General features: G+C 35.9%; 1 protein-coding gene across 1 annotated transcript; it reads right to left on the bottom strand.

Annotated features, from left to right (window-relative positions):
- Positions 1-11,855: 11,855 nt before the first annotated feature.
- On the bottom strand, positions 11,856-15,573 carry LOC103489816 (putative pentatricopeptide repeat-containing protein At3g47840). Its single transcript, XM_008449122.3, has 2 exons — positions 13,109-15,573; positions 11,856-12,572 (listed from the first exon to the last, which is right to left on the bottom strand). The coding sequence occupies exon 1, from the start codon at positions 15,383-15,385 to the stop codon at positions 13,247-13,249; it is 2,139 nt and encodes a 712-aa protein (XP_008447344.2). The 5' UTR covers positions 15,386-15,573; the 3' UTR covers positions 11,856-12,572; positions 13,109-13,246.
- Between the last annotated feature and the right edge of the window lie 5,945 nt (positions 15,574-21,518).

Here is a 21,518-nt window from a genome sequence, read left to right as displayed (position 1 = left end):
AGCTTCCACCTCTTCTAAAAGTCCATGGAGTTCATTAATGGCCTCAACACTAAAGGAGACCTTCTCTCTATTCACCGTCGCATATAACTCTGTTGGGTGGAACCTTGACACGAAGAACATATTTACTACATCCAAGCAAACTTTTGTTTCCCTTTCAAAAAATTTCTCCTACTTAAACGCTTTAATTTGCCTCGGAGAAATTTTGGAAATGATCCTCCTTTCAAATTTTATTAATTTGTCCAATTCTTGGACGCTCATTGCCCTTCTTTATTGGGCTTCCTCAGGTTTAGATGTCCCAGATTTGGTTTTGAGTTTCTTGGGCTAGGCAGCTGCTCTAAGTCCAGGCTTGGTAAATGAGAGCCTTTGTTCAGCCTTTGTTCCAATGGACTCATGCTTTGAATTTCTTCTTCAAGTTATGCTGCCACAACCTCATGGTGGTCTATTTCTTGTTGTTCGACGACCTTGTTCCTAACTGCCAACTCCTCTATTTTCTCACTTATTTTAGCGAGTTCCTCCTTCTTTTTCTTCTTTGCGGTTTGTATTTCAATCTGCTTTATTTTTTCCACCACCAAGGATTCGACATTTCTTTTCTTATCTTTAAAGGAGGAGACGTTCGTTCTCCTCCTTTTCTTTTCTTTTTTTTTTCCTTTTGTCTCTGACCCTTCTCTCCTTCTTCTTCTTCTTCTTCTTTCCATCAACCACTTCATTTCTGCTCATTCCTTTTTTCTTCGTTCCAAGTCTTCTCGAACCTTATGTGGTCTTTCTTCCTAATTTTTCTTCTTCTCCTTTTCTTGATTAAGTTCCTCAAGGAACTTCATAACCGTCAGTGAATTCCTCTTATAATAATTTAAGGCAACTCCTTCGTCCCTAGAATTACTATAAACCCCATATTTTCCTTGGATTCTTTACTATTGTCATATATCATAGGAAGTTGAATTTCAGTTGTTGAAGAAAAATGGTAAAGCTTTTGGTTCAACTAGTGTTAATCATTTTGAAATTTATTTAAACAAAATGGAGAAGAAAAGGAAATTGGAATTTTGTCTATATATATATATATAGATAGATATTATATATATAAGAATAAAAAAAATGGAGAAGTTACATTTAGTTAAAAGTGAATTAAGAAAAAGGAAGAGGGAGACAAAGGAAATTAAAGTTTTCGGTTAAATTTTACTCTGGTTTTCAAGTTTTCCATATCATACAGAGGGATTTAGAAGCTCTATTAGGTATTGTTGAAAATCTTGTGAAATTTCCTACAATGTTTATGGAGAGATAGTGAGCAACAAATGACTGGAAGTAAGCTAAACTTCAAGAGCAATTCTGGGGTTAGCAGAAGACTCGACTTTGGACTACCTCTATTTCGGGCCATTTATGTTTCAATCTTTTGGTAATCTCGTTTTCTTTCCTTCAAGTAAGTTGTAAAGGAGTTCTAAGCGAAGAGTTTGAAATAAATTACATTAATATTGGTGAAGTATTGAGAAAGTAATGAATATTTGAATTTAAGTTGTTGAATCTGAAGAATTCTAGGAAATAGGTGAAATATTCTTTTATGTCTAAGTTTGGAATTATTGAATATCATCTTTTGCGAGCCATCTTAAGTTTGCATAAAGATACAAGACTATATAAGGTTTTGACGCTCGATTTTGGTTTGTTTGACAGGTCAAGAGGAAATAAGCCTAGTCTTACACACTAGGGAACTAGCCTAAGGCTGTGAGTGACAAACGAATTTCAAAATTAATTTCTAAATTGTTATTTATGATCGTGATGTTATGTTTGAATTGATTTTATGAATAGCACGTGATTTCTATGAATAGTTTCAAGCATAAGTTTCAAGCTTAGGTTATATAATGAAATTTATATATGAGCACGTTATTATCGTTTTTCTGAAAAAATAGTTGAAACAATATCTTTTTAATCAAGTATTGTTTTTAGATTTTTAGTTTTCCACGAACAATCTGAGTAAGCTTGAGTTTTACGAAAGATAAAGATAGCAGGCATGCGTGTTTTAATGTTTTCATATGACTTATTGAGATTTCTGTTAACTACATTACTAAGATATTGAGCATAAGACTATATGGTACCGTGTGCACACATGTTAGATTATGCGTTGACACTGAGTGTACTCCGTAACAACGATGTTGTCGTGAGTGCAAGATGGACTCCACTATAGCAAAGATGATGGAAGTGTTGGGTGGACCCCACTACATCATAGAGCTAGTAAACGTTGGTTGTACTGGGTGTGTTACAACGTAGATTTGTCATGTTAGTTAAAATGTTTTGATATACCTTGCTAGATTTCAATGACATACGTGCTAAGTATTTGAGAAAGCTGTTATTATTATTATATGTTTATATTTAGGGCTTGATTAAACAAATTTATATATTTAATGTTTTCATGTGCTATGATCTCTAAATTTACTACTTTAACTGAGTCACGCACTGAGCTTTATAGCTTACCCTTCCAAAATGTTTTTTCTACTTTCCAGATAGAGATCGAGCTTTCGGTGCCTGATAGACCGGCTTAGTCTACTGAAGCTCCCAAATCGATTGTCAGTATGTAGTTAGAGTTATACATAGAGTTTGTTTTATTATGTTGTATACGTTTTTGTATGATATAGATACTCTACTGTGTTGGTTATGCATTAGGTTGTGTGCTTATGCAAGATGGGAATGTAATAGCTTATGCTTCAAGGCAGTTGAAGGAGCATGAGTGTAACTACCCTACCTATGATCTTGAGCTAGCAGCAATTGTTTTAGCATTAAAAATCTGGAGACACTATTTGTTTAGGAAAAAAGTGTCATATTTTCACAGATCATAAAAGTTTGAAGTATATTTTTTATCAGAAAGAGCTAAATCTGAGACAAAGACGATGGCTAGAACTGATTAAAGATTATGATTATATTATAGAGTATCATCCAGGTAAGGCTAACGTAGTAGCAGATGCATTAAAGTAGGAAGTCAAGACTTCCGAAGAGTGCCTTGTATTGTATTCGAGTAGCTTTGTTGAATGAGTTAAGAGGTTCCAAGGCAGTAGTAACTACAGAGGATTCAGGAAGTCTCTTAGCTCAATTTCAGGTTCGGTCTTCTCTAGTAACTGAGATTGTAAGAAGACAATCAGAAGACAGTAATTTACAGAAGAAGCTTGAGAAATCCAAGAGAGGCTTAGAGCTGGAGTTTGAGCTGAGAACAAATGGAGCCATTGTTAAACAAGGAAGATTATGTGTTCCGAATATCAGTGAGCTTAATAATGCTATTCTAGAAGAAGCTCACAGTTTAGCTTACGCTATGCATCCAGGTAGCACCAAGATGTACAGAACTTTAAAGAATACTTATTAGTGGCCTGGAATGAAGCAAGAGATAGTTGAATATGTTGATAGATGTTTGATTTGTCAACAGGTTAAACCAGTAAGACAGAGGCAAGGAGGATTTCTTAATCCTTTGCCCGTTTCAGAATGGAAATGGGAGCATATTACTATGGATTTTCTGTTTGGATTACCTCGTACATTCAGTGGACATGATGGTATATGGGTAATAGTAGACAGACTCACCAAGACAACACGATTTTTACCGATTAAAGCGACATCTACGTTAGACCAACTAGCTAGATTATATGTTGATAAGATTGTAAGTTAGTATGGAGTACCAGTGTCCATAGTTTCAGATAGGGATCCGAAGTTTACTTCTAAATTTTGGCCTAGTTTACAGAAAGAAATGGGAACAGAGCTAAAGTTTAGTACATCATTTCATCCCCAAACAGATGGTCAGTCCGAGAGGACCATCCAAACTTTAGAGGACATGTCGAAAGCATGTGTCCTTCAACTTAAAGGAAGTTGGGATACCCACTTGCCACTTATGTAGTTTGCTTATAATAATAGCTATCAGTCTAGTATCAGTATGGCACCATATGAAGCCTTATACGGGAGACCCTGCAGAACTCCTGTTTGCTGGAATGAAGTGGGAGAGTGAAAGTTAGTAGGTCCTGAGTTGGTTTAGATTACGACAAACAATATTAAGTTGATTAGAGAAAATCTGAGGATAGCCCAAGATCGACAAAAAAGTTATGCGGATAAGCGACGACGAAACCTAGAATTCCAAGTTGGAGATCAAGTTTTCTTGAAATTATCTCCATGGCAAGGTGTTATTTGTTTTGGAAGAAAAGGTAAGTTAAGTCCTAGATATATTGGGCCATATCAGATAACGGAACGAGTGGGACCAGCAGCATATAGACTTGAGTTGCCAATAGAACTTGCACGAATACATGATGTTTTCCATGTATCCATGTTAAGAAAATATATACTAGATCCATCACATGTGTTGCAAGAGCAACTCTTGAATTAAAAGAAGATTTGAGTTATGTTGAAGAACCAGTTCAGATTCTCGACAGAAAGGAACAAGTTTTGAGAAATAAAACGATTCCACTCATAAAGGTTTTGTGGAGACATCATGGAGTGGAGGAGGCAACTTAGGAACCGGAAGATCAGATGAAAAAGAGATACCCGATACTTTTCAGTTAAGGACATTCTAAATTTCGAGGACAAAATTTTCTAAGGGGAAGGTAAGTTGTAAACCCGATATTTTCTTGGTTTAATTTGTTTAAATGTCGAAAAAAAGAAAAGAAAATGAAAATTAAGTGTAAATATATATATATATATATATATTTATATATTTAATGGTTTTTTAAGTAAAATGAAGAAAAGAAAGGATAAAAGGAAAAAAAAATAAGAAGAAAATTTAACTTTTTCTTTTCTTCTTTTCCCTTCACCGCCAAACATTTTTTTAAAGAAAAGTTCTCATCCATCTTCCATTCTTTTCCTTCTTCAATTTGCAGAGAACATTTAAGAGAGAGTTTGGAAGAAGAAGAGGAATTTTACTAGAATTTTGAGGTTGAAGAAGAGAAGGAGAACTCAAGCAAAGTGTATCCATGGCTGAATCTTGGTTCATTCTGCACATCACTGGTTTTTAATTCGGTTTGAACTCTTCAAAAAGAATTAAGAGGTGAAGTTTACATTTACTGAAAGTTAACTCATTTTCGAACAAATTTTATGAAGAAAGTTGGAGCAAATTCGGATATTCATTGGGTGCTTTTTTATGAAGAAAACAGGGCAGTTGGTTTTCACTCAAAAACAAGAGGTCTCTGGTTTTTCTTGTATTTCAGAGTGTACCAGTAGAGTTAGGATCTCTATTTGGTATGGTTGGAAATCTCATTCAATTTACTACAACTTTCATGAAGAAATCGTGAACAAAAAATGACTAAAAATAAGTTAAATTGTAGGGAAAAGTTAAAGCGGTCGTGTGCGCGCGATTCTGGAAGTTGTTCTGTTTCGAGGGTTATCTGAGTTTATTCACAGAGAATCAAATTTACATGTCTTCAGGTAAGTTTTAGAGGATCTCAAAATAAAGATTTTGATATAAAGAACACTCATTTTGGTTACGTATTGAGAAAGTTATAGTCATTGGAAGTTTAAGTTAGAAATCTGAAAATTTCAGAGAGTTGTTGAAATAGGATTTTATTTCTTAAGCTTTGTTTTCGTGAGCGTCATCTTTGGTGCGACTTGTTATGTATATCTTTAGAAAACCAGAATGTTTAGAGTTCTAATACTCGGTCGGGTTGTTGGTAGGCCGAGAATAATGAAACCGAGCTTATAGACCAAAGATCTAGCCCAAGACAGTGAGTGACAAAACAAACTTTGAAATATTTTCCATAACTGTTATTATGATTGAATGCGATAAATGTTTATTTACGAAGCCATGAAAGGTATTTGAATTTCATGACTATTTTCAAGTATACATTTGGAGACTAGATTTCTTAAAGAAATTTATGCTAGCACGTGGATATTAAATGTTTAGAAAGTATTTAAACCACCATGTTTTAAGCAAAGCATGAATTAGTAAGAAGTTTTGTTTTAAGAACTACAATTTTCCATGAAAGCGCCGAGTAAAGTTTGAGCTCTGTGTAAGATTTATAAGCAAGTATGTTTTAATATTTTTAGATGATTTATGAAATTTTCATTAACTACATGACTGAGATCTTGAGCCAGAGGCTAGAGATTACCGTGTGCACACTGGTTAGATTCTGTTGTTGACGTTGAGTGTACTCCGTAACAACGATGTTGTCGTGAGTGCTGGGCGGGCCCCACTACGATAAAGACGATGGGAGTGCTGGGCGGGCCCCACAACATCGTAGTGCTTGTAAACGTTGTTGTACTGAGTGTACCCTACACAACGTAGATTTGTCATGTTAGTTAAAATGCTTCGATATACTTGATATGCCTTGCTAGATTTCAATGACGAACATACTGAGTATTTGAGGAAGCTATTCTTACTACTACACGTTTACATTTACGACTTGTATAAACAGATTTATATATGTAAAGTTTTCACGTGCTTTTATCTTTAAATTCATAGTTTTAAACTGAGTCACTCACTGAGCTTCATAGCTCACCCTTTCCAAAATATTTTACCCATTTTCCCGGTAGAGATCGAGTTCCCGGTGCCTGATAGATTGCCTTAGTCTGCTGAAGCTCCGTTATCGATTGCCAGTACGTGTTTTGAGTTGGGCATAGGGTCTGTTGTGTTATGATGTATATACACCCTTGTAAGTTATAGATACTCCACAGTTTGTATAAGCTTTAGAAGCTGCAGTTGTGTAAATTTTTTTTGTTGGTTATATTTTGATTAAGGTGTCTTTAGGTTTACTCGTGAAATCAGTTAATTCCGAGGTACACTTCATGTATGTGTTTGACTAGCCTAGGATCCGTTGTGTTTTGTTGCATATATAATAGTTTATATACTAGATTTACAAGTTCATCACATTAAAGTTTTAAGCAGAGTCGACAGATACAGGTAAAGAAAAGTGTTGTTCGTCGGCTTCACGCCATCTTTCGGTCTAAGCTAGCAGGTAGTCCGGAAGGGGTGTGACAACTAAGACATTAAATAGCGATTTGCCATCTCACCGTTTTGGCTTGTCTCCACTAAGACATTGAATGAGGTTGCCAAGAGTTCAATTGATCACCTCTGTTTGGCCGTCAGTTTGAGGGTGGCTGGCAGTACTAAATAGAAGATTGGTGTCGAATTTCTTCCATAGGGATCTCCAAAAATGACTCAATAACTTTACATCCGAAACTATAGTTTTAGGAATTTCATGTAGTCTTAACAATTTCTCAAAAAAACAAGTTAGCTATATTCAAAGCATCAAAATTTCTTTTGTAAGGAATGAAATGGGTCATTTTACTAAAGCGATCTACTACTACAAAAATAAAATCACGACCCCTTTGAGTTCTTGGTAAACGTAAAACAAAATCCATAGATAAATTCTCCCAAATACTAGAAGGGATAGGTAAAGGAGTGTACAAACCTGTATTTTGTGAGTTACCTTTAGCTGTTTGGCAAATAGAACACCTTTTGATAAAGTTAGTAACATCCCTATTAAGTTGTGGCCAAAAGAATTTAGGGCTAATTGTAGCCTATGTTTTGTCTCGGCCAAAATGTCCTACTAATCCACTAAAGTGTGCTTCTTTAATTATTGCCTCTCTTAAAGATGTATGAGGAATACACAAAACATCACCTTTGAAGAGAAAATTATTAACAGTGTGGTAACCTTTGCAAGGTTTATGGATAGAACAACTTTCCTACATTCTTTTAAAATCAATGTCAGAGGGGTACAAAGTAAGTAAGTGATCAAATGCAATGATTTGAGATTGGAGGGTGGTGAGAAGTATACGTTTTCGACTGAGAGCATCAGCAGCCTTCTTATACTTACCCAAAGTGTGTTTAATTACAAAGTCAAATCTTTGCAAGAATTGTAGCCATCTAGCATGCATTCTACTAATTGTTTTTTGGGAATTTAAGAATTTAAGAGAAAAGTGGTCAGTAAGTAAAATAAAAGTGTTAAAAAGTAGACAATGTTCCTATTGTTTTAGAGCACACACAAGGGCATATAGTTTCTATTCATAGGTACTCCAATTTTATATTGAAGTACTTAATTTTTTACTAAAATACTCTAAGGGGTGTCCTTGACTAAGGATAGCTCCTATACCTAAACCCGAAGCATCTATTGTGACTTCAAATGGTTTATCAAAGTTTGGTAGTTTTAGAACAGGGGGCTTGCTAAAGCTAGTTTTAATTGGTAGAAGTTGTCTTTTTCAACTTGGCCCCATTGGAAACTACCCTTTTTAAAATAGTTTGTCATAGGTGCTGCAATAGTACTGAAATTTTTAATGAACCTCCAATAAAAAGAGGTTAAACCTAAAAAACATTAAATATCTTTTGGTTGGTTGTGGCCAAGAACTAATAAAGTCAATCTTTTTAGGATCAACAGAAATGTCATTGCAACTTATGATAAATCCAAGAAAATAACTACTATAGCACAAAAATTCACATTTTTTAAGGTTAATCTGTAATCCACTTTCTTGTAAAGCTGTAAAAAAAGTAGTTGGATGTGCTTTAGGTGATCTTCCTTAGAGGAGCTATGTAGATGAGCATATCATCAAAGTATACTACAATAAATTGATTCAAAAAAGGTTGTAGGATTTGGTTCATTAATCTCATAAAGGTGCTAGGTGCATTGGAGAGGCCAAATGGCATAACTAACCATACAAACAACCCTTCATTGGTTTTGAAGGTTGTTTTCCATTCATCTCCTGGTTTAATTCTAATTTGGTGGTAACCACTCTTAAGATCTACTTTGGAAAAGATGGAAACCTTACCTAATTGATCAAAGAGGTCGGATAAACGAGGAATGGGAAACCTATATTTCACTGTAATTTTATTTATTGCTCTACTATCTACACAAAGTCTCCAGGTGCCATCCTTTTTTAGAGCAAGAAGGGTTGGAACAACACAAGGACTTAAGCTATGTTGAATATGACCCTTTCTAAAGAGTTTTTCTATTTGTTCATGCAAGATTTTGTACTCCCTAGGGTTCATTCAATAATGTGGCAGATTAGGCAAGGTACTACCAGGCATTAAGTCTATAGCATGCTGTATATTTCTAAGAGGTGGCAGTGAAGTAGTTGGTTCTATGATTTTTGGAAATTTAAGAAGAAGGTTTGTTATCTCACTAGGTATGTGATTTTCTGTATGTGAAGTGTTGTTTTCCTTAATAACAAAGACTAAAATAGGTTATGTTTTGTGATGCAAGAACTCCTTACCCTTAATTATTGAAAAAAGTTGTTTTCCTTTGTTAGGGTTATGTTCGTTTCGAGGAAACTTTCTATAGGTAAGAGAACTACATAACTGCTCGTTCAATCAAATTCAATAGTGTTAGCCCTCCCTCTATGAATATAATCTGTGTTATATTGCCAAGATCGTCCTAAAAGTATGTGACAAGTATTCATATCAAGAACGTCAAATATAGTTTGGTCCTTATAGTGCTGCCTATTGATAAAGAAATAGTACAAACCTCATTGACATTAACTTCTCCCCCTTTTTTATCCAACTCACTTTATAAGGATTTGGATGTGGTTCTGTTTTTAATTTTAGGGCAGAAACTAGTTTTTTAGACACTAGGTTTTCACTACTACCACTATCAATAATAACTTGACACACTTTACCTTCAATGATGCATCTTGTTCGAAAAAAGAGAGTTCCTTTAAGGCATTCGGTCTGTCGTGGGAGTGAAGAGAACCCTTTGGATTACACAAGATAATTGATCTCCTTCATCCGGGGTTGAAATCTTATAGATGTTGTCATCTGAATCATCCTCTTCTTGTCTTTCTTCAATTGTTAAAGTCCTCATTTGAGGGTACTCATTGAAGAGGTGTCCTTGTTGACTGCACCTGAAACACTTACCCAAAGTAGGACGGTTATAAACATTGGCAACCTTCTTTTTTGTGTTGATCTCACTTGGTTTGGTGGCTGAAAATTTTGGTAGGTTTTCATCTTTCTTGGTGGGTTGTGAAGTTGAGGAGGAACTTCCATGTTGGAAATTTCTGAATGAGTTAGTTGGATTAGCTATTTGTTTGTCCCAATTATTCTTTCTTTGAGCAATCTTTGTTTTCTTGATCTCTTCATTGTCTTCAATCTTGGAAGCTAAGGAGATGGCATCTGAAAGAAAAGTTAAAGGATGTAAGTTTACAATATCCTTAATTTCATCTCAAAAACCATGAATAAACCTGGAAATTTGTTGATGTTCAGTTTCAGGCAGATTATTTCGAGCGCCAAGTCTGTAAAATTCTTCTGTATAATCCATGATGCTTCGTGAGCCTTGATGACACTGTTGGTATTGATTGTAAAGTAGCTGCTGGTAGTTGATTGGTAGGAATCTTTTCTTCATTAGACACAACATCTTTGGCCAACTTTTTATAGGCTGCTTACCGAATAAACGTCTATTGTTTTGTAATTGATCCCACCAAGCGCTTGCACCACCTTGGAGTTTGAGAGCAACTAATCGAACCTTCTTGTGTTCAGGTGTATTGGCATACTCGAAAAAATTCTCCACGTTCTTGATCCAATCAATAAACTTCTCTACGTCCATTCGACCATTGAAGGAGATCCACTTTAATACGTATTTCTTGGTTTTCTTGATTGTATGGTCGAAAATCGAGTCCTCTTTATGGCTCTTGATGAATGTTCAACAAGGTGTCTTCATCGAAAGAGTCAAAATCGTCTAATAATTGTCCAGGTAGGTTGTTTTCATACAACTGGTTATTATGGATGTAGGCAGGTTGATTTCTGAGTCGTCCTTGGTTTGCAGCTGGGTTTCTTGGTCGTTCTTGCCTTTCTTGATTTGCAGCGATTGGGTTTCTTGGAGGCTGGATTGCTTCTTCTACAGGTTGGGCATGAAATCGAGTAAAAAGATTGGTTAGTTCTACTAATGTTTGCTGTAAATGCGACTGACCTTGTCGAAGTTCTACTACAACTTGTTCTACCAACTGGAAGCATTGGTCGAACGAGGCTTCCGCGTCCATGGTTGTGAGTAGTAAGATCCAAGTTTTCTAGTGGGAAGGGCGAGCTAGGATCACGTTTTGATATCAATTGATGTAGTAATGCGAAAACTTTAGGGAATTTTACTGAATAATACTTCTGATGTATTTTATTAATGAGAGGGGAAGCCTTTATATAGGCTGAAAAATTACAAGAGTCGTTGAAGTTAGTTATTTTAAAACTAACTTTTTATGATTGAGTTAGTTTATTTTAGAACTAACTCAAGATACAAGAATTAACTAAGAGTAACTAATCTAAGATACAAGAATGATAATTCAAGATATTCAAGAATTAGCTAAAGAAATGTTAAAGAACCTTAAAGAAACATCAAGAAAGGGGATGTTCTACATCAATTGATGATGTGTGGAATGTACTATCCATTAGTTTTTATTGTGCTCTATAACATCAAGGATGACAAGGTGGTCATGGTGATCACCAAGACGAAGCAACTGGCTAGCGCCTAAGACATCACCAAGATAGACCACTCCATTCAGCACTGCAATAACAACATACCACCACTAATCCACACTCTTCCTCATCTATAGAGACTCGTTCGTAAGTATATGCTTAGGAATGATGTCCTTCTGCAAAGCCAAACCACATCCTTAAGAAATTTGGAGTTACAATTAGGTCAGCTAGCCTGTAATATCTTTGGAAGACAATAGGAATCCCTCCCTAGCAATACTGAAACGCTAAATTAGGCGAGGGGATCTGAAAAAGAGAAGCGTCAAGCGGTGACACTTAGAAGCGGAAGAAATCTGACCATCTACAAACCAAACTCTGAATGCAGGGATTTTTAGGTTTTTTTTTTTTTTTTTAAGTTAGGGTTTTTAGGTTTTCTGTTGTAGTACCATGCCAAAGTTATATATTTCTTATATATTTCATTAAGAGGGAAGGGTTTTCTTAAATAGAAAAACGAAGCCACTATAAGGAAGGAAAAATAAAATTGGAAAATATATATAACCACTAAAATAAAATATAATACAAGAAAGGAAATAATCAACCATATCTATTTGGCCTGGTTGAAGCAAAGCTAGATCGAGGTTTCTAATTCTGGTTGCAGGAAGTTATCACTTCAACATCTCTCGAATCAAAAGGATACAGTATGAATCAGAAACAACAGTCTCCTTTTAGAATAACAATGCAAAGCAACTGACCTCTTTGTGCCAACAGCATCAATCGCATCAAGAAAAACAATGATAGGTGAAAGATTATCAGCAACCCTGAAGAGTTCCTTCACTAACTTATTGGGAAAACAAGGTTATACTACCTATACTTCTAGATAGCTTCTAACTAAAAATTTGTTCTTTGAAGTTGAAAGTTTCCATAAACTAGACACTTCATCCAAACAGGATAAATTAACAGAAATAGTGCTCAGCAAACGTGGGGGAGGGGGGTGGGAACTTTGCAAGTACAATCTTGCCTGTTCCTGGCTGGCCATAAAGTAACTAATCACACCTTTAGGAGGCCTAACACCAATGCATATAACTCAGGATGAGTAGATAAAAACTCAACAGCTTCTTTAATCTCTTGAATTTCAGCACCCAATCCACCAATATCAGCTTATGACACTAAAAGGACCTTCTCAACTTTCATCAGGCATCATTATATCAACCCCATCTTCAAGAAATCCAACGACATAAAGTACCTATATAACAAACCATCCACATAAGCAAAATGATCAACCAGTGTCGTGATGATACTCTGAAAAACAAACTAAGAAGACTTTGCCATAAAAAGCATCGAGTCAACTACATGTGCACTTTCCATCACATATATACAACGACATGCCATTCGAATCATACAAGAGCTCAACAATATCAGAATTGTAAAGAAAAGTGGACATGATTAAAAAGGCCTGAACGTAAGTTCTCTGGACAATTTTAGTACTAAAAAGGTCTAATTGCCATTAGCAAAATACACATTTTTGATAAAATAGAAGCACCTCAAAGAAACACTAGCATTCTAGCATCCACAACAGTTGTGTAAGTGGTAATATATAAATCACAGTAACATTTAATGAAGCATGATATGAACTGAACTCGGATTACTAGACTTGGGACACCATCTACATCTGGAAAATAATCTCCATGTACTGGACCCTTCATCTTTGACATCGCTAGTCAAAGCAGATGCATAAGCATCACAATTGATTAAACAAAATTCTCAAAAAAGTACCAGCACCTTCATGAGCCACCTCTGCATTTCTTAAAAGCCAAAAGTGATCCCAACTTTCCTGTCCGTGATTTCACTTCTAAGACATAAAGGCATCAAGAAGACAGCTATCGTAAAAAATTGGGGTCTATACAAATCAACCTTTCATTATTCTTCCATATCATCATTTACTAAATGGTTCAATTCAAGAATATAGATCTCCATTCTTGAAGCCAACTCCTCCAAAATATTGTATATGTCTTCTCTTTGTGGATGCGAACGATCTCCAGAAACAAATGCAAAAACACTATCCTTGACCTTTACCGAAGACCATCCTGGCTCTTTAACAACCCCCTTTGATTTCATTAACATCCTTATATTTGCTGCTTCCTTCCACTTTCCCTTGGCAGCAAAAATGTTTGCTAAGGTTATGTGAGTCCCAGCACAATTTGGATCTAACTTGAGAACTTCAGCAGCAGCACGTTGTCCACAATCAACATCACCATGGATTCTACATGCCCTCAGCAATGTAGACCAGACAACATCGTCTCGTTGAATTGGCATGCTTCTGATCAAGGTCTCTGCATCACGTAATCGTCCTGCTCGACAAAGAAGATCAATCATACATCCATAGTGTTCTTTTGAAGGAGTGATGTGATAATCTTTGCTCATTGAGTTGAAGTAGTAGAAACCAAGGTCAACCATTCCTGCATGACTACAAGCAGTAAGGACGCCAATGAAGGTCACGGAGTCTGGTCTCAGACCAACCTTTTGGATATTTTCAAACAATTCAATGGCTTCTTGGCTGTGTCCATGTTCAGCATACCCGCTGATCATTGCTGTCCATGAAATGATGTCATCTTTCCACGAATCCTTAAAGATCTTAGAAGCTTCTGCAATGCTCCCACATTTTGCATACATAATAATAAGAGCACTACATACCATGGGTGTCTGTTCTAATCCAATAGATAAAACATGAGCGTGCAATTGCTTCCCCTGCTCAAGAATCGCCATACTTCCACATGCACTCAACACGCTAGCTAGGGCAAACTCATTTGGTCTCGGTCCTTCACTTCTCATCCGTGATAGATACTCAAAAACTTCTTCGACATAGCCTACTTGAGAATATGCCGCAATTATAGTGCTCCAAGTAACGATGTCTCTAAAATTCATTGAACAAAATACCTTTGAAACTGAGGCTAACTCCCCACATTTTGAGTACATGGTCATGATAGAGTTACCAACTGACAGAGCATTCAGAAACCCAATATATAAAACATGCGCATGTAGTTGTTCCCCCCACTTCAACCTTGCAAGATTAGCACAACAAGATATAACAGCAGAAAATGTATATTCATTTGGAATCACATTGCTTGCCTGCATTCTTTTAAATGCTTGAAGCCCACATTCCTCCTTACCCATCTGAATGTAAGTCGTTACAATTGTCGTCCACGAAACAACATCCAGAGTCCTCATCTTTCCAAACATATGAAAACCATAATCTAGCTTACCGCATTTGTTATACATGGTGGTCAGTGAATTGGCCACAAAGGAGTTTTCATCCAATCCTTTCTTCAGTGTCTGTGTATGAATTGATCTTCCATGATTTAGTGCACCTGAATCAGCACTGGCCTTCAATGCTATAGCATATGCATAGGAGTCGTATTCGACCTTCGACCTTCCCATTTCAGAAAAGTAAGCCAGCCCGTCTTCACTATACCCTGCACGAACAAGCCCGGTTATAACTGCGGTCCAAGTCACCGCATTTCTTGTCGGCATTTCATCGAACACTTTACAACTTCTCCCAATTTCTCCGATTTTCATATACATGTCGAGAAGAGCGCTACCGACGAAAACAGAGTTGACTAGACCCGTTTTGACTGAAAACCCGTGCAAGTTCGTACCATATAAATAATTCAAACCGAGTCCACAAGTCTTAAGACCAAGACTAAGTAGGAAGGGATCAATTCGTATCTCAGACTGAAGTCGCATCTTTGAGAACAAAAGCAAGGCTTCAGAGGAGTTTGATGCATTAACATACCCAGAAATAATATTAGTCCACGAAACCTCATCCCTTTGAGGTAATTGATCGAACATGTTACGCGCATCATTCAAGTGATTGGTTTTCACTAATTTTTTCAACTGGTTGTTAGCTTCGGCTAAATCTACCTTATTTGAGAAATGAACATTCGGGGTTAAAGGTAGGGATTTTTTATTTAGAAGACGAAGATTATCGTTCGTCGTCGCTCCAGCAACCGCCAAAACCGTAAAATTTCTCTTGATGTGTTGCCGATAAAATAAGACCATGATGTTAGAGAAGAGCCATGAAGATTATATGCACTTCCCGACACACCAATTAATATGATGGGGCGTGATTGGAAGCAATCATTTGGAGCTTACAAGAAGAATATTGGTTATAAGCGAAGAAAAACAACAAATAAAATAGGATAAAATAGAAGTAACGGGTGGGTGACAAAATATACTCATCACATTTCAACTTTGAAAGAAGTGATGACTCACAGTATGATATGCCTAATCATCTCAATTTAAAAGCATTTATTAGTATGAAGCGGATTTTTTTTTAAATAATGTATTTTTTAAAAATAATGTCAAAAATAGGGTGGAAATCAAATTATTGACAAAAATAGGGTAATTTGAACGAAGTCTGTACGGGGTACACGACTTTGCTTCGAAATCGTGTATCCCGTACATGACTTGGGTCCACGACTTTAATGTGTGGACCCCACATTTCATTTTTTAAGGTATTTAATATATAGGGATTTTTTCAAAAATATAAAAAAGCGGTAAAATATTTACACTCTATAGAACAATTTCGGAAATAGAAAAAGCCCAGAGACCCACCATGTAAAATACCAAAAATGCCCCATCAACCATTCTGTCGTTTAGATTTGGTTATTGTTGTTTAGATATGGCTACAATCTATACGTGATTGTTAGATATGACTACAATTTATCTTTTTCAATTTCATCGTTTAATTTTGTTACACAATTGTTTAATTTGGTTACTTTAAATTTGGTTACACAATCGTTGGACCCAAATCTAAATGATTTTTAAAAAAAAATTGGTAAACCATTTTTTAATTCTTTTGGCACACTATCGTTTAGATTTCTTTACACGATCGTTTACTTTTCTTACACACTTTTTTTACACGATCGTTTACTTTTTTTACACGATTGTTTATATTTCGCTACGTCAATGATTTTTTTTCAAGATTCTTTATACACGATCTTTTATTTTTTTTTACATAGATTGTAACGACCCAACTCCTTATACTAAGCCGAAGTCATTACTAATTTAAAAGATAAATAAAATTTGTAAAATTTAAAATAGAAAATAAAACAAAACCTCGAATTTCTCATTAAAATATAAACAAATGTATTTAGAAATAAGTCAAAAAAATAAAATCCTAACTCGGACCCTATCTAATTTTAAAGAAGTAAAATAACAAATAAAGAATAAAATAAAAATGCAAATACTAAAATCCGAACTATGACATAAAGCAGAAGCAAACTTGTCTTTATGGCTCGCCACGATCACTTCTAGTCATTCGCCAGCTTGCCTTTGCTCTTACCTCTGCCTCTGCCTAAAAAATAGAAATAGAAATAGTAAGTATAAAAATATACTCAGTAAGGGACTCACTACTAGTCCCGCTAGGTGCCTGTTAACTTCCTATTAGAGCCTTGAAAAGTGGTACTCCTGAACTGGCACGTTCCCGAACATGTGCAATCTGTGATCCCGTAGGAACAATTTGGTCTTCGGTGAACCCAAGGGAACACCTAAGAAGATCTGGCTGTGAGTGATCCCGTCGAATCACTCAAATCATGTCTATGTAAATGTCAATGTCAGACTGGTGGTCCCGTCGGACTACGCAGTCATAAGTGTAAGCGATCCCGTCGGATCTCTCAAATCATGTCTGTGTCAATGTCAATGTCAGTCTGGTGATCCCGTCGGACTACACAGTCGTCAAAAGAGTGGTGATCCCGAAGGACACTTGTGTGAGTACGACTCTAATAGGTAAAGCTAACATACACCCTATCCATAGCATGCACATAGCGTATCATCAAATCATATCATAACATATCGTGCCATAACATGTCATACCATACATACCCTATCATATCATATCTTATCATGTCATATCATGTCATATCATGCTCAATCACAATAACGTAGGTGATAACATCAATGCATTATCAACTCTAACCACAAAGTCATCCGGCAGTCATATTTACAATATTAGCCTCTCTCTCAATAACCTCGAGTTATGTACTTAGCTACCATTGATACATAACCATATATTCATACATGCGGTCTCTTTAATGTAACTCGAAGGTCTAGTAGTAGAATCTCTTACCTGGAGATTAACTCAGTCGAAAACTACAGCAAAATATCATGCTTCCCAAGCAACAAGGTTCTAACAAACAGAAAGCACCAAATTTAAATAACTTAACCATCTAAATGACCAAGGGCTCAAGAATTCAGTCGAAATAACTTACCCAAGGTCGAGGTTGCAACAAGTTAGCCCTTAACTAGAGAAATCTCATACTCCAACTTCAGCTTGTCTAAATGGTCCTTTAAGAGAAATAATTTAATTTAATCCAAAATTAAATTATTTAGGGTCCAAAAACTAAGATTTGTTGGGAATTAACCAAAACCCAAACAAAACTTACCAAAATAGGTGGAAAAGGTCAAAAACAGACTAAGCGGCTCAAAAAGCTTGGCGGCTTGGCTAGGAGGTAGACGCGGCTCGACTGGGAGGCAGACGCAGCTCGCGGCTGGAGGTGCGGCTCAGCTGGTTCGGTTCACGAAGAAAGGGCGTGGGTCGGGTTGGTTCGCGGAGAAGGTGGCGTGGGTCGGGTTGGTTCGCGGAGAAGGTGGCGTGGGTCGGGTTGGTTCGCGGAGAAGGTGGCGTGGGTCGAGTTGGTTCGCGGCGCGGAGCGCGAAGGCGAAACAGTTCGGTTGAGTGCGGTTGGGTAGGCGACGCGTTGACCGGTGGAGACGCTTGCTGACAACACCGAGCGACGATTGTGACGGCAAGCCAGCAATCGACGACTAGCGGCGGGGTGCTAACGGAGACGCGACAGCCGACGAAACGATGGAGGTGACGGCGTGAGGCGAGCGGCTTGGCTTGCAACCTAAACCACGGTGACGACGGCAATCTGTGGCTGACGGAGGTGAAGGCAGCAGCGGTGGTCGACGGAGTGGCGGCAATGGCGAATGGGAACTAGGGTTTTGTGGGTGTGATGAAGAAGATGAAATTAATGGGGCACGTCGAACGAGTTCTATTTTATAATAATAATAACATTATTATTATTCCTTTTCCTTTTCCAAATAAAACAAATCTTTTCTCTCTCCTCATTTAAAATTCACAAAGTCCCCTTTTTACCCAACAATCCCTTTAATCACACCAACCTTTCACCAATTAATAAAAAATTTCAAAATCAACTTTTATTAAATAATAACTATATTTTCCATTATATAATTATTATTTTTAATTTCTTTCTCTCTCTCCACTAAATATCTTTCTCCAAAATAAACATCCTTTCCTAATTATATTACCCACACAATATAATTATTTTAACTTCAATTAACAATTAATTATACAATCGATATAATTAATCTTCACTAATTTAACCAACCAAACCAAATGTAATTCCAACTTAACAACAATTAGATATTTTTCAAATACCCAATAGAATCAAATCTAAAAATTACACTTAAGATAATAAAATTAAATTCCTCAAATTTTGGACGTTACATAGATCGTTTACTTTTTCGAAATGATCGTTTACATTTGGCTACTCCAATCTGATTTTTTTCAAGATTCTTTATACACAATCTTTTATTTTTTTACACGATCGTTTACATTTGGCTACTCCAATTTAAATGATTTTTTCACAAGATTCTTTTTATACGACTTTTTATTTTTTATCACGATCGTTTACATTTGGCTACTCCAATCTAAATGAATTTTTTAAAGATTCTTTATACACGATCTTTTAGATTTTGCTATTTTTTGTACAGTCTTGTACACGGTCGTTTAGATTTGGTTACCCAAATGTAAATGACGTAAAAAAAAAAAAAGAAGAAAAACGATGGAAAGAAATCGCAGCGAAAAAAGAAGAGGAAAAGTAGAAAGACGATAAAAAGAAATTGAGGCGAAAAACAAAAAGAAGAAAATGATGGAAAGATTAAAGGACAACAATAAATAATTAAAAAATAAGAAAGATGATGGAAAGAAATCGCAAAATAAAAAAAAAAAAAGAAAGACAAAATCGTAGGGGAAGACGAAATAGCAAGAGGAAGAAGAATCGGGAGGAAGAGAAGAAAGATGGAAGAACAAACCTGAAATATTTAAAAAAATGGCTAATTTTATAGGCTTTGTTATGCGGGTCGTAAATAGTTTGGTGCTTTGTTACATTTACAAAAGTTTTCCTAATATATATATATATATATATATATATATATATATATATATATATATATATATATATATATATATATAATATTTAATATATGTATTAAATAAGAATTGTTACATATTAAATCAGTGTGGACCCCACACTTCCTTTTTTTCTATCCAATATTATTAAAAAAAATATTATTTCAAAATACATTATTTTGAAAATTGAATATTAATTTACGGTTTTTTCGAATGCTCAGCCATAAATGAAACAATAATTCTTTTATATAAAAATAATTAATACGAAAAATTAGTGGGTGAAAAACAGAAAAAAAAAAAACCGGGAGAAAATACTGAATTTCTAGTAAAATTCTTGTTAGCATATTTATTTATTTATTCAAAAATGTTTTTAGAGATCTTTCTCACTTGGATTCAAAACTGATAAAATTATTGAAATCAAATTTTAATAATATTGGATAGAATATTATTTCATATTATAAACTAATTTAGTTCAATAACGAAATAACAATATAGTAAAATCTACCGCTAATAGTAGCAAATTAAGATTTTTTTAAAATAATATATTTTTAAAAATAACGTCAAAAATATATTTTTTAAAAAATATTTTTAAGAACAATATCCTATCCAATATTATTTAAAAAAATATATTTTTGACATTATTTTTAACAAATATATTATTTAAAAAAAATTCTTAATTTGCTACTATTTGCAGTAGTTTTGACTATATTGTTATTTCGAACTTAAATAGTTTACGATATGGAACAATATTCTATCCAATATTATTAAAATTTGATTTTCTCAATAATTTTATCAGTTTTGAATCCAAGTGAGAAAGATCCCTAACAACATTTTCAAATAAATAAATAAATATCATAACAAGAATTTTACTAGAAATTCAGCATTTTCTGTAACGCCCCGAAAATTCGAGGTAAAATTTTCTCGTTTTATGTAAATTTTTCGGAAATCTAAAATGTTGGTGTAAATTGATATAATAATAATATAATATTAATTATATTATTATTATTATTATTATTTATTTTACTTATTATAATATTAATATTATAATTATTATTATTATTTAATACTATAGTAATATTATTATTTTAAAACAATAACATTATTATTATCTAATGTTAATTTATTTTTATTATTTAATATTAATATTATTCTATATTATTATTGTTACTTTATATTATTATTATTATTTTATAATTATTAAAAGTATATATATATATATATATATATAATAATAATAATAATTTTTTTAAAAACCCTAAAAGGGCGCGCGCGACACACACACCCCCCCTTCATTTTCGCTTTCTTCTTCCTCACGCCGCCGCCGCAGCCCATTTCCTTTTCTCTTCTTTCCAGCGCCGTCGCCCACCATCTCTCTTCCGCTCACGCCGTCGCCTCCGTCCCCATCTTCTCCGTCGCGTTCCGTCCCCATTTTCCGTCTCCGGCGTCGGTAACGTCTCCGACTTCTTCATTTTTCGTCCGCCGCGGCCCCCCCTCTATTTCTGATCTCCTCTCGGACTCACGACGCCAGCCACCGGCGTGCGCCCCACCTTCTGCCGACGCCCAGTCACGCCGTCGCGTTGAAGCGAAGCTTTTCCGTCGTCGAACGCCGGAGGCCGATGTTCGTGGTCGCCCCGGTTCCAAGCTGACCCGACCCGAGACCCATTTCCAGCCGAGCCGCGAGCCACAAGCAAATCCAGCCGAGTCGCGAGCCACCAGCAGATCCAGCCGAGCCGCGAACCACAAGCCGAGCCGAGCCGTAAGTTGACTTGAGCCGAGCCGCGAGCCGAGTCAAGCCGAAGACCGAGCCGAGCCGCGAGCCACAAGCCGAGCCGAGCCGAGCCGTAAGCTGACTTGAGCCGAGCTGCAAGCCGAGCCGCAAGCCGAGTTGAGCCGAGCCGAGCCGAGCCGTGAGCCGAGCCGAGCCGAAGGTGAGCCAAGCCGAGCTGAGCCACCTAAGCCATATTTTCCTCCCTCCAC

Source organism: Cucumis melo, chromosome 4, assembly GCF_025177605.1.
Source record: "Cucumis melo cultivar AY chromosome 4, USDA_Cmelo_AY_1.0, whole genome shotgun sequence".
Taxonomy (NCBI): Eukaryota; Viridiplantae; Streptophyta; class Magnoliopsida; order Cucurbitales; family Cucurbitaceae; genus Cucumis; species Cucumis melo.
The sequence above is the reverse complement of the archived record's forward strand: the minus strand, read 5'-3'. Positions and strand labels throughout refer to the sequence as shown.

Coding starts and splice junctions, on each gene's coding strand:
- LOC103489816 (XM_008449122.3), bottom strand. CDS start 15,385: ATGGTCTTATTTTATCGGCAACACATCAAGAGAAATTTTACGGTTTTG.